At 42.3% G+C, this 16,218-nt stretch overlaps 1 protein-coding gene across 1 annotated transcript in view; it reads left to right on the top strand.

Moving 5' to 3' along the window:
* Positions 1 to 4,123: 4,123 nt before the first annotated feature.
* INO80C (INO80 complex subunit C) overlaps positions 4,124 to 16,218 on the top strand; it is a 41,337-nt gene continuing 29,242 nt past the window's right edge. The window contains exon 1 of the mRNA XM_073332669.1: positions 4,124 to 4,477. Within this exon, the coding sequence (XP_073188770.1) occupies positions 4,334 to 4,477 (144 nt within the window). The 5' untranslated portion in view covers positions 4,124 to 4,333. The remainder of the gene's footprint in view (positions 4,478 to 16,218) is intronic.

The following is a 16,218-nucleotide window of genomic DNA, read 5'->3' as shown; positions in this document are numbered from 1 at the left end:
TTCAGCTTCAACTTGCTGCCTCAAGGCATCCCTGATCCTTATGGCCCCGCCCTGTGCCCTTCTAATAGCCCTGGTCTCTGGCTGTTCAAACTCAGCCTCTAGGCGCTGAGCCTCTGCGGTCCAGCCCTGATTGAAGCTTTCACCCTTTCCTTCACAAATATTATGAAGCATCCAGCACACGGCTATAAGCATAAGAATATTGTCATCGGCCAGGTCCAGCTTCCCATAGAGGCATCGCCAGCGGGCTTTTAAATGGCTGAATGCACACTCCACAATCATTCTGCACTTGTTCAGCCTGTTGTTGAACTGCTCCATGCGCTCAAGTTGCCCCATGTATGGCTTCATAAGCCATGGCATTAAGGGGTAGGCGGGGTCTCCCAGGATCACAACGTTCAACTTCCCCTACAGTGATCTTCTGATCCGGGAGAAAAGTCTCTGCTTGCAGCTTTTGAACAGGCCAGTTTTCCGAAAGATGCATGCGTCATGCACCTTTCCAGACCAGCCTGCATTAATGTCTGTGAAATGCCCACGGTGATCCATAAGTGCCTGGAGAACCATTGAGAAATACCCCTTGCGATTAAAGTACTTGGTAGCTAGGTGGTCTGGTGCCAGAATTGGAATGTGCGTGCCATCTATCACCCCTCCGCAGTTAGGGAAGCCCATTTGTGCAAAGCGATCGACAACGTCACGCACATTGCCCAGAGTCACGATCTTTCAGGGCAGGATGCAATTAATGGTCCTGCACACTTCCATCAACACAACTCCAACGGTCGACTTTCCCACTCCAAATTTGTTAGTAACCAATCGGTAGCAGTCTAGACTAGCCAGCTTCAACAGTGCAATTGCCACACGCTTCTCCAGTGAGATGGCAGCTCTCATTATCATGTCCTTGTGCTGCAGGGCTGGGGTGAGCTCATCACACAGTCCCAAGAATGTAGATTTCTTCATGCAAAAGTTCTGCAGCCACTACTCGTCATCCTAAACAAGCATCACGATGTGATCCAACCACTCAGTGCTTGTTTCCTCGAGCCCAAAAGCAGCGTTCCACTGTGGTCAGCACTCCGTGAATGCCACAAGCAATCTCTTGTTGTAGCTACTACGCGTGGTGAGATCAATGTCACACTCTTTTTGCCTTTGTAATTTAAGGAATAACTCCACTGATGTGTTGGTCTGAGCAAGCAGCATACTGGTCAGCAGTTCAGGATCCATTCCTGCAGCCCGAAAGAAGCAGGGCGTGCAGTACACACACACCGTTGAAAGATGGTGCCAAATGCGGACTTAAGCACAGGGATAGCTGGGATGTGAAGCAATGCATCATGGGGCATTGGGACAGGACCCAGGATGCCCCGCAACCCCCTCTGCCTTCCCACAAGTCTCAGCGGCAAAAGAGAAAGAGATGCTCTGTGGGATAGCTGCCCAGAGTGCACCACTCTGAATACCACTGCAAATGTGAACACACAACAGCGGTTTTCCTTCTGTGCTCTCTGAACGGCGCTGATGCTGTAACTTTGGGCTAGTCTACACTGGCAATGCTAAAGTGCTGCCGCAGCAGCACTTTAATGTGGCTTGTGTGGTCGTGGGGCTGGGAGAGCTCACCACCTTCACAAAGGGCGCGGCTCCCAGCACTGGTGCACTGTCTACACTGGTGCTTTACAGTACTGAAAATTGCTGCGCTCAGGGGGGTGATTTTTCACACCTCTGAGTGAGAAAGTTACAGCACTGTAGATTGCCAATGTAGACAAGCCCTTTGTCAGTGTAGACGTGCTGTTAATCACAAAACCATCCAGCCTCTCAAATTAAATCATCATCAGGGGGCACCTGAGGTCTTCTCAAGGTTAGGGAAATTTACACTGGTGTAATTGCACTGATATGTAAATTAATAATCTGGACAAGCCCTTAATTAACCACCTATTGAGCTGAATGGGACAACTCATACCTCTTAGAGCTTGTTTCAGTGTCCCTGGAAATGAAGGCAGATATTGCTGCATCATTTATACCTGGATCAGATTTTGAAAGCTTTCTTTACAATCATAACAACAGAAGGCTTTCATTTTAAGAGAGAGAAATTGTGGAGAACAAGATGGCAGTACCTGGTAGCCAAAACAGCATGACTTTGCTCAAATTAAGTCCTAACTAGAACATTCTGCTTCCTCAGGTTTGCAAACAAAAGATTTTCAACCTAATCTTATTGCTCTTTTCATTTAAAGATTTGACAAGGAACAAATTTCCTGTACAGCCATTTCATACTACATTAACTAGAAATTCATCCTAAATAATTTCAGGGTTTTTAAATGAGACAAGGTGGGTGATGAGGGAATATCTGCTAATGGGCCAACTTCTGTGATGAAAGAGACAAGCTTCCAAGCTTATCATAGAATCATAGAATATCAGGGTTGGAAGGGACATCAGGAGGTCATCTAGTCCAACCCCCTGCTCAAAGCAGGACCAATCCCCAATTAAATCATCCCAGCCAGGGCTTTGTCAAGCCTGACCTTAAAAACTTCTAAGGAAGGAGATTCTACCACCTCTCTAGGTAACGCATTCCAGTGTTTCACCACCCTCCTAGTGAAGTTTTTCTTAATATCCAACCTAAACCTCCCCCGCTGCAACTTGAGACCATTATTCCTTGTTCTGTCATCTTCTACCACTGAGAATAGTCTAGAACCATCCTCTTTGGAACCACCTCTCAGGTAGTTAAAAGCAACTATCAAATCCCCCCTCATTCTTCTCTTCTGCAGACTAAAAAATCCCAGTTCCCTCAGCCTCCCCTCATAATTCATGTGTTCCAGACCCCTAATCATTTTTGTTGCCCTTCACTGGACTCTCTCCAATTTTTCCACATCCTTTTTGTAGTGTGGGGCCCAAAACTGGACACAGTACTCCAGATGAGGCCTCACCAATGTCGAATAGAGGGGAACGATCACGTGCCTCGATCTGCTGGCTATGCCCCTAATTATATATCCCAAAATGCCATTGGCCTTCTTGGCAACAAGGGCACACTGTTGACTCATATCCAGCTTCTCATCCACTGTCACCCCTAGCTCCTTTTCCGCAGAACTGCTACCTAGCCATTCGGTCCCTAGTCTGTAGCGGTGCATTGGATTCTTCCGTCCTAAGTGCAGGACTCTGAACTTATCCTTGTTGAACCTCATCAGATTTCTTTTGGCCCAATCCTCCAATTTGTCTAGGTCCATGGACTTGTGTACGTCCAGCTTTTCTAAATAGTCCCTAACCACTTCTTTCTCCACAGAGGGCTGGCCACCTACTCCCCATGCTGTGTTGCCCAGCGCAGCAGTCTGGGAGCTGACCTTGTTCGTGAAGACAGAGGCAAAAAAAGCATTGAGTACATTAGCTTTTCCACATCCTCATTCAGTAAGGGGCCCACATTTTCCTTGGCTTTCTTCTTGTTGCTTACCCATGTATGAGCTGAAGAAGAGAAAGCTTGTCTCTTCCACCAACAGAAGTTGGTCCAATATATTACCTCACTCATCTTGTCTCTCTAATACCCTGGGACCAATACAGCTACAACTCCACAGCAAATAAAGTCAGTGCTGGAGCCAGACTTTATTTTCCTTTACTCCCAGTGCAATTCCAGTGAATATACAGGGTTATGCAGCTCTTTGTGTAGAATATGGCCCCCGATTCACCAACAATTCAGTATCTGCTTCTGATAGGTGAACACGGGACTGGGCATATTTTGTGGATACCTCCTACCCCAAAAAACAGTCCTCCTGGACTAGGAGTGAAATACTGAGGCCAGGTCTAAACGTACATCACTATAGTTAGGCCACTGGGGGTGTAAAAGAGCCACACCTCTGACTGAGACAGTTATACCAACCTAACCCCAGGTGAGGTCAGCACTCTGTTGAGGGAAGGGCTCCTCCCACAGACGGAGCTGCTGGTGGAGGTGGGTTAACTACACTGGTGGGGGACGCTCCCCTGTCCACAAAGTAGCCTCTTCACTGAGTGCAGCCCTGCCCTGAGGCCACCAGGCCCATGCCGAAGGGCTCCCGGGGCCTTGCATTTCCTCCCCCAGACCTCTGGTCCCGTCCCCCGCCCAGGCCGCCGCTCTAATGAGCACCTGGGCGCCCCGAGCACCTCGGATCTGAAGGAAGGAGGCGCCCAGGATTCCAACCGCACGCGCTACTCCCGCCTGCCCAGCCCCCACCGACCCGCGGAAAAAGCCGGAGGAAGCCGCGCATGCGCAGCAGCGAAACTGGAGGCGCGGCCAGGGAGCGAAATCAGTCCGCAGCCAGCCGGCCGCACTGCGCGCGCGCGCGCCCCCGCGGGGAGGGGCGGGCAGCCGGATCCGGCCCAGTGGAGGAGGGGGGGAATGGCCAGTCTGGTGCCAGGGGCAGCGGCTCTCGCCCCCGCCGCCCCGGGAGCGGCCCGCAGCAAGAAGCGTCCGGCGAGCCCGGGCAACGGCAGCGGCCCCAGCAAGAAGAAGAAGGTGACGGTGAACGGCCCTCAGCTAGCAGTGAGTGCGGGTGGTGAGGACTGGCGAGGGAGGAGTGCGCATGTGCGGGGGGGGGACGGGAGGAGTGCGCATGTGCGGGGGTCATAGCGCCCCCCCCCCCCCCGAAGCCTGCATTTCCCACAGCCACGTGCCCTAGGCGGGGCGCTCCCACCCACTGGTGCCCTTGACACCCCTCCCCCCCCATAAGCCGGCGTGAGGCAGCGTGGCCTAGCAGGCAGAGCACTGGATCAGGACTCTAGAGCTAGGTTCTATTCCTGCCTCTGCCACCAGCCTCCTGGGTAACCGTGGTACCTTTGTGCCTCAGTTTCCCCACTTGTGAAATGGGGTTAATGACACTGGGCTCCTTTGTCAAGCACTTTGAGACCTGTTGTCATGCACTCTTAGAGCATCTCAGCACAAAAAATGAAGGGATATGTCCCCCATTACACGTGGGTGAGTGCGGAAACGGAGGACAAAGTAGTGCAAATGGGGTTTTGCAATGGAAATGCTCATACCTGAGCTAGGCTAAGCCAGATCCTAATCACCTGGGTTAACTGTATTGTAGCTATAGCTTAAGGGATGTAGCCTCACACAGGTGCAATAAAGGCATGTTTAAAACCACTTTATATGTATCTAGGTCACTAAAAGGTGTTGTAAATGTGTTAGAACGCCCAATCAGACCCTGCTTTGGAGAAGTTAGATTTTAGGCATGATTGCTGCAAACCCAGAATCCTGTACTATGCTCAAGGACTTGTGTTCAGCCCAATATAATTCATATAATTGGCCCTTCCTTGAGTTCCACCACATACAAATCTCGTAAGTATGATGGTGCTTTTAACTCAAGATGGCCTGTTGGGCTACATGTTGAATTAGCCCAATTCATCAGTTGCTAATACAATTACTCTTTGCATCTTGAGTGTTATTTCACAGGGTGGGCTGCTCTCACTTGAGTTAAACTAGCACAAGAGGAGTTAGGTGTCTTCGCTGCAGAGTTATTACATAGTGTGGTATAGTGTCATGCATCTCTTGAGCTATCTATGCCTACCAAATGAGGATTGGGGCCAATGGAGCATGCATGTCTTTACATGTGAATGTTGAAAAGTTGAGTCTCTGTAGGCTTTGTGTGTCTATAGTGTAGATCCTCAATGATTTCTATTCCCTTTTCAGGAGGCATAACAGTAGCTAGAACTAGTCCAAAAACAGAAAAAGTTTCCGTGACAAAAGTCTGTCCTTATTTTTCATAGAAAATATCTACTTCCACACTTTTTTGATTAGCTCTAGTGGTATTACAGCTTCTAAGTGAGCAATGTTGCCAGTAAGGTTGCTTATTTTCACAAAAGCCTTGGGGAGATCAATGGGGATAGCTCTGGAATTCCCAGCAAATCCTCTGACCCTGTAACTTGAAGATCACCATCCTTGTTCTTCTCTGTATGACAATTAGCCCTCCCTCAGCTGGACAGCATCTCTGCAACTCCCATGAGTTCAGCTTGTGGCATTTACAGATCTTCCTTTCCCCTTCTGTGGTATTATCAATAAGCAGTGAGGTTTTTGGCCCACTGTTGTTTGTAACACTGGCTGCTAGCTAAAATAATGTTAAAAATGGTTGCCAACCATTATCACATTTGACAACCATTTTCAAGGGCTGTTGTGGCTAGCAGTCTGGATGTTCAAGGATGGTAAGGGTGAAGTGTATTTTTATATGACTTGTTTATAAGAAAATCTATCTTTATGTTTGAGATATATTCTGTGTCAATAGACAGCTGCTAGTAAAGTGAAAGAATCCTTAATTTCCTGCCCTAAATTGGGTTGTAATATTTTGTACTAAACAGCTTTTGCATTCCTCCCTTGAGGTGGCTGCATTGCACTGGTGGATGAAGTAATTTCTCTACACAGTGTATGAAGTACTATATATAAAAGTATGCTATTGACTTCAGTGGTGCAGGGTCTGTTCCAAAAAGTCACAACTCAGGAGCTTAGGCTCAACCAAAAGCATACTTAACCCCCTGGAATGAAGAAAATCTGCTGTCAGTGTACTGGTTCTCTGGCCATCAAACAGACACACAGTGTTGACTAGCTGTGGAGAATGCCATATCCTCTATACCTTAGACAGAAGAAGAGACACCCTGATGCAGGACTTTTAAAACAGAAACATAGAAATGAAGTTGGTCTGTATATTTTTAGAGTTAGAAACACTCATCATTTGGCATGTTCTTCAGCAATTACTTTTTCTACCCATACCCCATAAATTCCTACAATTTTTAGTTACACAGCTACCAACGTATTCATGCATAAACTGATTTCTGACAAGATGAAACACTTAATAAATCCAGTCTCTAATCTAATCATAATGCAGCCAGTCATCAACTAGCTCTAACTCTACTTCATGAGTATCCCTCTGATTAAGTAGCTCAGTCAGCGACTAGTTCATCCACAAACATTGTAAACCTTTCTGTACTAGCTGGTAATTGTGGGACTTTTTTAAAACTTAACTGAATGAGATTCACCTGTCCAACAGTCTGATAGGTAGATACACCTTTTATACAATCCAATTTTAAAACAAGTTTTGTGAGAATGCTTACTACTCTTCATACCATTCACTTTCCAAGTTAACCTCTTTTGACCTTATTTTTTAAAACTTTGCATGCTAAGCATATCATTAGTCATATGTCTCAATATGGAATGTTTTTTCTTGTAAAGAAATAGACACTATGGAACAGATGGAGAAAAATAGAGTTAACATTCCCCAGTTTAAATCAGCAAATTATAGTTAATAATACATACGTTACACACTTATGTAAATGTATGTAAGATTGGGCCTTTAGATTGCAAGCTCTTAGGGTAAGGAAGTGCCTTCTTATATCTTTTTAAAGCACCCAGCACACTTTTTGGAATTGTGTAAATAATTATTGATGCACAGGACCTTGTGCTTGGCCTTTTCACCGTAGGTGTATTTCATATTTAGTGCTTAGTCTGCACTTTTCCCCACATCTGTGGGTCAGTCTCCATGAAGTTAAACAAAAACTGTTTAACCCCACAAGCCTTATTTTCCCTTTGCATGCTTTAGAGTAGTAGCTACTACAGTGCTTGAACTGGGAAGAATGTTGGTATGGTTGAAATATAGATTTCAAACAAAAAAAAGGAATAAGGAAAGCAGTGAGAGCAAATAAAGTTTTGTTTACAAATTGTTTTATCACCTTCACCTGGTAAAATAATTGGTTAATGGGAAGATTTGTGTGCTCTTGTGCATCCTGGAAGAAGGACTGGGTTTCTTGCTACGTATCAGTGCAGCTCTGTACTGGACTTGGACTATATTTACCCAACACATGACCTAGTGTATACATTGAGAACTTACCTTTAATTCATCTGTGTCTCACAAACATGAACAATAAAATATTGTTCACTGTTTGTAAAAGGTATTGAGTCATGTTTGTTTTGGAAGGCCACAGCACATAATGCTTTTCAGTCATGTCTGCAATAAGAGACACAGCTCTTTTGGAAATAATGCCTGTATTTACCAAATGCAGAATTTAAAATGAATTTACAGGAGAGCATGATTGCAGTTTGATTACATCACTGTTATTAGTCTTACACGATTATTCCTCCCATACTGTTGTTCCATTGAAAAATACTTCAATCTTGCTGGAGTTCAGTATTTTCAATATTGAGGATTAATGTGAATATGAAGTAGAGATGGAAATCAGTAGAAAACCATTGCTGTTATTATTGATTGATATAGCACCCATTCATTTAGGGATTGTCTACAAGAGGATTTTGTTGTTGTTTGGTTTTTTTGCTAAAAGGATTTCCACTGTTGCTCGCGTTCTTTCAGCTCCATCAGAATCAATGGGAGCCCTAGTGTGCTCTGAGCAGCTTAGGTGCCTGCCTAACTGCATACAAAACAGCCTATAGGAGGAGGTCTCCTTAACCTGAGAGATGGTAGATCAATGTTCAAATCCCTCCTCATCAGGTAGAGCAGGGGATTTGAACTGGGGTCTCCCGCATCTTAGGTGAATACTCTAACCACTGGGCTAAAGGTTATAAGGGAGGGCCTCTTCCCGTCGTTGGCTATCTTGTGTGGAGTTAGGCAGCCTTTGAGTATGCCTAGTGGATTAGGTGGAGTTGCGCTGGGGATTAAGTGGGAGGCAAGCCTCTGGATATCCAGTGTGAGGCAGCAGTGTACATGCTCAGAAGCAGAAACATAGGTGACTAGGACACTTTTACTGAAAAGGCTTAGGTGCTGAGTAAGTTTAGTCACCTGCAGGGTTGGGCGGCTGCTGAACAGGAGTTTTTTGGATCACAGTTGCAGTAAAAGTGGGACTTAGGCACCTATGTCTGGGGGATAGACTTCTAAGTCTATTGTACACAAAACTATATGCTGCATTGTACAGCAGGATGTATTTGCTAATCAGAAAACAAAACAGAATGCCTGCCCTGAAGAGCTAACTAGCTAAAAGACAAAATGTGACAGTACAGGTAACCGAGGGATAGGGAAAACATTATCATCGGTAGGTTTGTCAGAAGATATTTGCATATGATTGACAGAAGATGGAAAGTGCTATTTAAGTGCTAAATATTATCATATGTAAGGGTTGTGGTGTACCATTAGTTTGAAAGGCTGCTCCAGGCATAGTAACATACATACAATAAGATGAGTTTTAAATAAATGCTTCGCTTTGAAAATCATACCACAGTTTGTCCTATGCTTTGGATACATAGAAAACCCTTCATAAAATTTCATGGCAGAGCTTTCCTGCACTTTTTCCCCTATATGCATCAGCATATGTAGTTTCTCTTTCTATTTTTAGTGTTTATTTTAATCTTCATTTTGCAAACGCTTTTCTCCAGTGTTTCAATGGCATTTAAGAATTGGTTACATAAGTGACTTGATATGATGTTTGTCTCAAACAGTGAATGTAGTTAATTGGAACCTCCTTGTTTTTATATAATTAGTAATGTAATAAACACTTTATTTTATTTAACATGTCAAGTGCCTATAACAAAAGTAACTAGGAGTCGTACAATAGTATTAAAACATATACAAGTCAAAATGACAATATCATTCCCTTACTAAAGGGTTGCCTCTCCCAAACAATCGAAGAGATTAAACCCCAAGATAAACACAAAATATTGTTCATGTTAAAGCATGACTGAACTAAGATGATCATCAAATTAGGTATCTGATAGATGGTCATATTTTCTAAACCTCAATATCCGGGCCTTTAAAAATACATATATATGAATTACAATTATGTACCGAGAGCCTGCTCCACTGTGACCACAGTCCCTCTGACTTCAATGGAACAGAATTGGGCTCTAATCCATTTACCAAATATGATAATAAAAAAAATGCTATTTTCTCAAAGCCATAAAAATACCCTCACTGTAAATAGGAAACTATCAAATAAATTTTAATGTAATTTTGTTTTAAAAAATTTCATGTTCAAGCTGACTTTAATTCCCTTAAAAATAAGATTATTGAGGAAAAGTTGAACTATCCTTAACACAGAAGTAGTGAGTGCCACCACCATAGCTATCATGTTCTGGTTGAGTACCCCTTACAGCATTCTGCATTGTAATGAGTTCCCACAAGGCAACTAAAAATTAATCACTCATTTAAATTAAATGAGCTCAAAAAAGTTAAGGTCTCCAAACTTATTCTAATTACTGTAACATTGTCTTATATAAGATTTGTTGTGATAAAAATAACAGTTCTCCTCTATACTTGGAAATTTAAAATAAAAAATAACAAAGCATGTTTCTGAAGAACCCATTGCAATGATAGTGATTAGGGAACCAGAAATAATATGATCATGTGAGTGTGTATATAGTTATGTAGTTGTTGATTTAAAAAAAAAACGGTCATATCATTATGCTGTAGAGCAGTGGTTCTTAACCTTTACTGTAGCCTACACCCTTTTGGTTCTCAAAATATGTTCTTGCACCCCTTATAAAAAATCAAAATATGTTCTCGCACCCCTTATCAAAAATTGTTGAAGCAGGTCAGTTCTTTAAACCTGTTTGTATATAACAGTAATCGTTAAATGTGTAAAAAGAAAAGGAGTACTTGTGGCACCTTAGAGACTAACCAATTTATTAGAGCATAAGCTTTCATGAGCTACAGCTCACTTCATCAGATGCATATCGTGGAAACTGCAGCAGACTTTATATATACACAGAGAATATGAAACAATACCTCCTCCCACCCCACTGTCCTGCTGGTAATAGCTTATCTAAAGTGATCATCAGGTGGGCCATTTCCAGCACAAATCCAGGTTTTCTCACCCTCCACCCACCCACACAAATTCACTCTCCTGCTGGTGATAGCCCATCCAAAGTGACAACTCTTTACACAATGTGCATGACAATCAAGTTGGGCTATTTCCTGCACAAATCCAGGTTTTCTCACATCCCCCCCACCCCCATACATACACAAACTCACTCTCCTGCTGGTAATAGCTCATCCAAACTGACCACTCTTCAAGTTTAAATCCAGTTAAACCAGAACATCTGGGGGGGGGGGGTAGGAAAAAACAAGAGGAAACAGGCTACCTTGCATAATGACTTAGCCACTCCAAGTCTCTATTTAAGCCTAAATTAATAGTATCCAATTTGCAAATGAATTCCAATTCAGCAGTTTCTCGTTGGAGTCTGGATTTGAAGTTTTTTTGTTTTAAGATAGCGACCTTCATGTCTGTGATTGCGTGACCAGAGAGATTGAAGTGTTCTCCGACTGGTTTATGAATGTTATAATTCTTGACATCTGATTTGTGTCCATTTATTCTTTTACGTAGAGACTGTCCAGTTTGACCAATGTACATGGCAGAGGGACATTGCTGGCACATGATGGCATATATCACATTGGTGGATGTGCAGGTGAACGAGCCTCTGATAGTGTGGCTGATGTTATTAGGCCCTGTGATGGTGTCCCCTGAATAGATATGTGGGCACAATTGGCAACGGGCTTTGTTGCAAGGATAAGTTCCTGGGTTAGTGGTTCTGTTGTGTGGTATGTGGTTGTTGGTGAGTATTTGCTTCAGGTTGCGGGGCTGTCTGTAGGCAAGGACTGGCCTGTCTCCCAAGATTAAATGTGTAATATTAATAAATACATGGGTTTGATTAAACAAAGTAGTTGTACTTACGTGCCTGTGCTTAATTTCTGTTTGATGATTTACCTTCTAAAAACATCTGGCATGTCTCGCACCCCCAGAAAGGGCATCTCGCACCCCCAGGGGGTGCGTGCACCCCAGGTTAAGAACCACTGCTTTAGAGCATAAACTTTCATTTTCTGTAGCTCTTAAGGTTGTTAAGATAACTGATGAAGCAATGTCTATCTCAGGCCTAGTCTACGCCAGTAAGATAGGTCAACCCAGCTACGTCACTCCGGTGTGAAAAATCCACACCCCGATCTACATAGTTAAGCTGACCCAAGCTCCTGTGTAGATCGTCGACAGAAGAATTCTTCTGCTGACCTAGGTACCATCTCTCGGAAAAGTTCCAATGGAATCTATGCCAGTGGAATTACCCTCCCATCATTGCAGGCAGTGTCTACACTGAAGCACTACAATGGCGCACCTGCAGCTGTGCCACTGTTTTGTTTTAAGTGTAGACAAGCCCTAAATCTGCAGGCAGCCTGAAGCAATACCTTCTGGAAGATGTGAAGTGTTCCCATGGGATGTTAACTCAAATCTACTTAAGTCAATTTAAATATCTATCTTGCTGGATGTAGTGGCAATATTGGGGATGTTGGTTAGCTAGTTACTGCTACGGGCTGCTGGGATGAGGAATTCAACTTCCCTCTCTCAAATTCAGTCACATTCACATCTGTCCACAAGGAAGGAAGTATGGAGGAGATGCATCACCTCGTTAGTACCAAAAGCCTCAAGGACCTTTTGAAGTAAAGCCTAGGCTTTCACTGGGCTTTAACTCAACCAGTTTAGCATAAATTACCTTGTTTTAGCTAGAGTTTTAGACAATATTAGTTAGATTGAGCTAGCTGACATACTCTATCATCACACCTTTAAATCGTAGCCGAGGCAAGGCCCTGGAACGCTTGCAAAGTTAGGTGTTGCAACAAAGCAGACAGCGAACAGCTAAATATTAAATATGAGTATTAAATACCAGCAAGTTCTTTTATTGCTGTCCCAAAGACTAGCTTTATTTACTAGGGGTCCAGAAATGAGAACCAAGACTGTTCTTAGATATTTGTAGATGTATAATCCATCCAGTCTCTTAAAGAACCAGCATCCCTCCACATCCTTGGTGATAGGAAGATTATGTTTATAACACACAGTTAACAAACACTTCTCAGTAATATTCATAATATCATCTGGCCAAGATTATAATATACGTGTTTTAATTCAGCTTTATAAAACAAAAGAATAATTTTTAAAACTAGTCATTTTAAAAGGGCGACTATTAAGGCTGGGAGGTCTAAAAATTGATTTGCTTGACGTTTGTCACATATTGAAGGATTTAGAGTATCTGTAATCACAAAAGTATGTGTATTCCAAATCAACCTATGCCAATCCCAGAGAAATGCTACCCCCCCATGTGATTTGATTTGAGATTCAGAGTAAACACAGATGTGCTCCCACCCTTCTTTCTACATCATAGCACATGTGTATTAATTTTACTATGGATCTCAGTAAATTGGTGTCAGATTTTTCACCCTCTTTCTTCTCTCCTTCTCCCAGCATAAGGTTTAAAATAATTTACTTTAGCTAATGGGCGTGCAACATCTTTTAAAAATCTATGCAGGATCTAGCAACTGCTGCACTTCGTTTCATGATGTATAACAAAAATACAAGAGACTCAGAAAAGGACAAGGAGAAAGATTGGATGTTTCTGTCAGAAGGAGATAATACTGTACTAGGATTATTTGATTTTGAAAGAAAAGTGTAAGAGGAGATACGACAGTGATACTGTATAGAAAATTCGATTCAGACACTTCACACATTAGCAAGATAGCTCACTTAAGATGTGACGCTCATAAAAATGGTCATGTTAGAATCAAATTAGCTGTTTAAAATGGTCAAGGTAAACCAGACTCAATTAGGAATAACGTGAATATTTATCTAGATACTGCAACTTTATACATCTGAACTACTCTTTTACACACTTCAGTATGTGTTACAAGCTTGCACTGGATAGCATTTCAGTTTTTGCTTCAGAAAAGTGATAGACATTATATAAACATGTTAATGTTAGAGTACGGAAGTTAATAGAAAATTTAATTTTGTAGTTTAACAGGGTTTTGAATTTAATGGTTTGTATCAAGAAGCAAGCAAAGCAGAGACTTGTCCATTGGGTTATTCATTTAGTGATTACATTCCATGTATATTTATAGGTGCTAAATTATCTGCAGGAGTGGCTCTCTCTTTGTTCTCTGGAGATTGAGAATTATTGGACAGTTATAAGGAAAAACTAATAATAAACTGAATATAAAGAACAGAGTTTTTTAAAAATGGTGACAAAATTATAAGCTAATAATATAGTGGAGACCAGTTAGTCACTCCCATTTCTGTCGTCCCATAATAAAAAGGAAACATTCTGTTAAATAGAAATTTAGAACAGATAAAAATAAATAGTTTTTCTGAATAATGGATTGGCAAAAAGTATTCGCAAAAAGACCAAATATCTGTAGTTACATTGCTATGAAAATTTTTACAAAGGCTTTCTGTCCTCTTGCTCCAGGGCATAAACTGTCAGCTGCATTCAGGAAGAAATTTTGTCCCCACTTGCCATAGTATTGTACAATGGATAGGAAACATTTTGTGGATCTTTTTAAATCTTCCTTTGAGGCATTATAGGCCAGAGACAGGATCCCAAACCAGCTGAATTATTGGTTTCTTTCCATGGCAAATCCTATATATCTATGCCTTCATATTAATGGGGAGGAAAAAATGTTTGGTCTCTCATATGTGCATCATATTTCACCAATTTTCATCAGAGAGAGAAAGTATTATGCAGAGAATTCCCCAAGCTCCCACATGCACACCTTCCTGATGCATGAACTATGTAAAACTCTGAGTTTTGTGTAAATGCCATCACTTAAAAAATATCTGCAGTCCTGAGGGATAAATCTTTCAGTGTGGGACAACTTCAAGTTAGATAAATTGTTTAAAGAAAAGGAGTACTTGTGGCACCTTAGAGACTAACCAATTTATTTGAGCATGAGCTTTCGTGAGCTACAGCTCACTTCATCAGATGTTTACCGTGGAAACTGCAGCAGACTTTATATACACACAGAAATCATGAAACAATACCTCCTCCCACCCCACTGTCCTGCTGGTAATAGCTTATCTAAAGTGATCAACAGGTGGATCCAGCTGGAAATGGCCCACCTGTTGATCACTTTAGATAAGCTATTACCAGCAGGACAGTGGGGTGGGAGGAGGTATTGTTTCATGATTTCTGTGTGTATATAAAGTCTGCTGCAGTTTCCACGGTAAACATCTGATGAAGTGAGCTGTAGCTCACGAAAGCTCATGCTCAAATAAATTGGTTAGTCTCTAAGGTGCCACAAGTACTCCTTTTCTTTTTGCGAATACAGACTAACACGGCTGTTCCTCTGAAACCTGTCATAAATTGTTTAGATTTCCCGCCGTGATAGTGATTGTCTACTTATGACACTGCTAACTATGGGGCGATCAGGGTGCTAATCACATATCTCTGGCACTACTGAGCAGTTGGGGAAACCGCTTACTCAGTTTCCCTGTCTTTGAGAAAGTGAAACCATGGGGAAAAGTTAACATAGTTTTGGAAGGGGGAGAAAGGACAGAAGAGGGACCAGGTCCTCAGACATCTCTCTGAAAGTCCCTGCAGAGACTAGCACAGTCATTAATACACTGCATGGTAGTCATACAGTTTATATCACTGCTCATGCCGAACAGTAATACCCTCAATTTTCAAATATGTTGGTTTCTAACAATAGGTAACAGCTTCAGTATGTATTACCATAGCTGCTTCTAACTGAAGTGAGTTGCATAGCGTCTTCACAGCACAATAAACTAAAAATTACCAAAATGGGACGGGGTGAAAACAATTAGATGTCTAGACACTCAGAATGTTCAGGCTCCAAATTTAGCTCATCTTTTAAAGATAGAGTTAGAAATGTTCTGAGTCTACCAAGGTGTGTCTTCAGTTGATAGTTCTGGACTGAATGAATCAAGATAAACTGTTCGTTTAGCTCTCAATCGTAAATTACTTACCCTCCGGTAAATTAAACATCCTGATGGGGAGTCTGGGTTGAAGTGGGAAGACAAAGTGATACTCTCCTGTAAACTTTATTTGCTGCACCCACAACTGCCTGCCCTTCTGTCCCCTTTACCCATACTCCTCCCATCCACTCTTTAAAAAGGAGGGCAGTGGTGCATTGATTTGCACTTGGTAGTGAGGCATGACCCAGTTCTCCCCTCCTCCAGGTAAGTCTGGCCGGCATGGATCCAGGTTACACAATGTCAAGTGGCTACAGTGTCCTTTATCACTGCATAACATAAGCTTTAGCCATAAGTTTAATAACTATATATTCACAAAAGGAGTTGGCTTTTTCATATTTCTGCCATATCAAATCAACTTGGGACTTACCAGTTGTTTTTTTAATTCAAAATTGTTCTCAGTCCTCAAAATAGCGCACTGTATTGCATAAAAAAGAACAGAATTTGAAGTAGCCACTATTTTTATATAGTGTACAACAGCTAGGAACTACAACATTTTTTAAAAGGTCCAAGTTTGGGAGCTGTCTAGATCCGTTGTCTTTACAG

Source organism: Lepidochelys kempii, chromosome 2 (genome assembly GCF_965140265.1).
Source record: "Lepidochelys kempii isolate rLepKem1 chromosome 2, rLepKem1.hap2, whole genome shotgun sequence".
Taxonomy (NCBI): domain Eukaryota; kingdom Metazoa; phylum Chordata; order Testudines; family Cheloniidae; genus Lepidochelys; species Lepidochelys kempii.
This window is presented reverse-complemented; position numbering and strand designations above follow the sequence as displayed.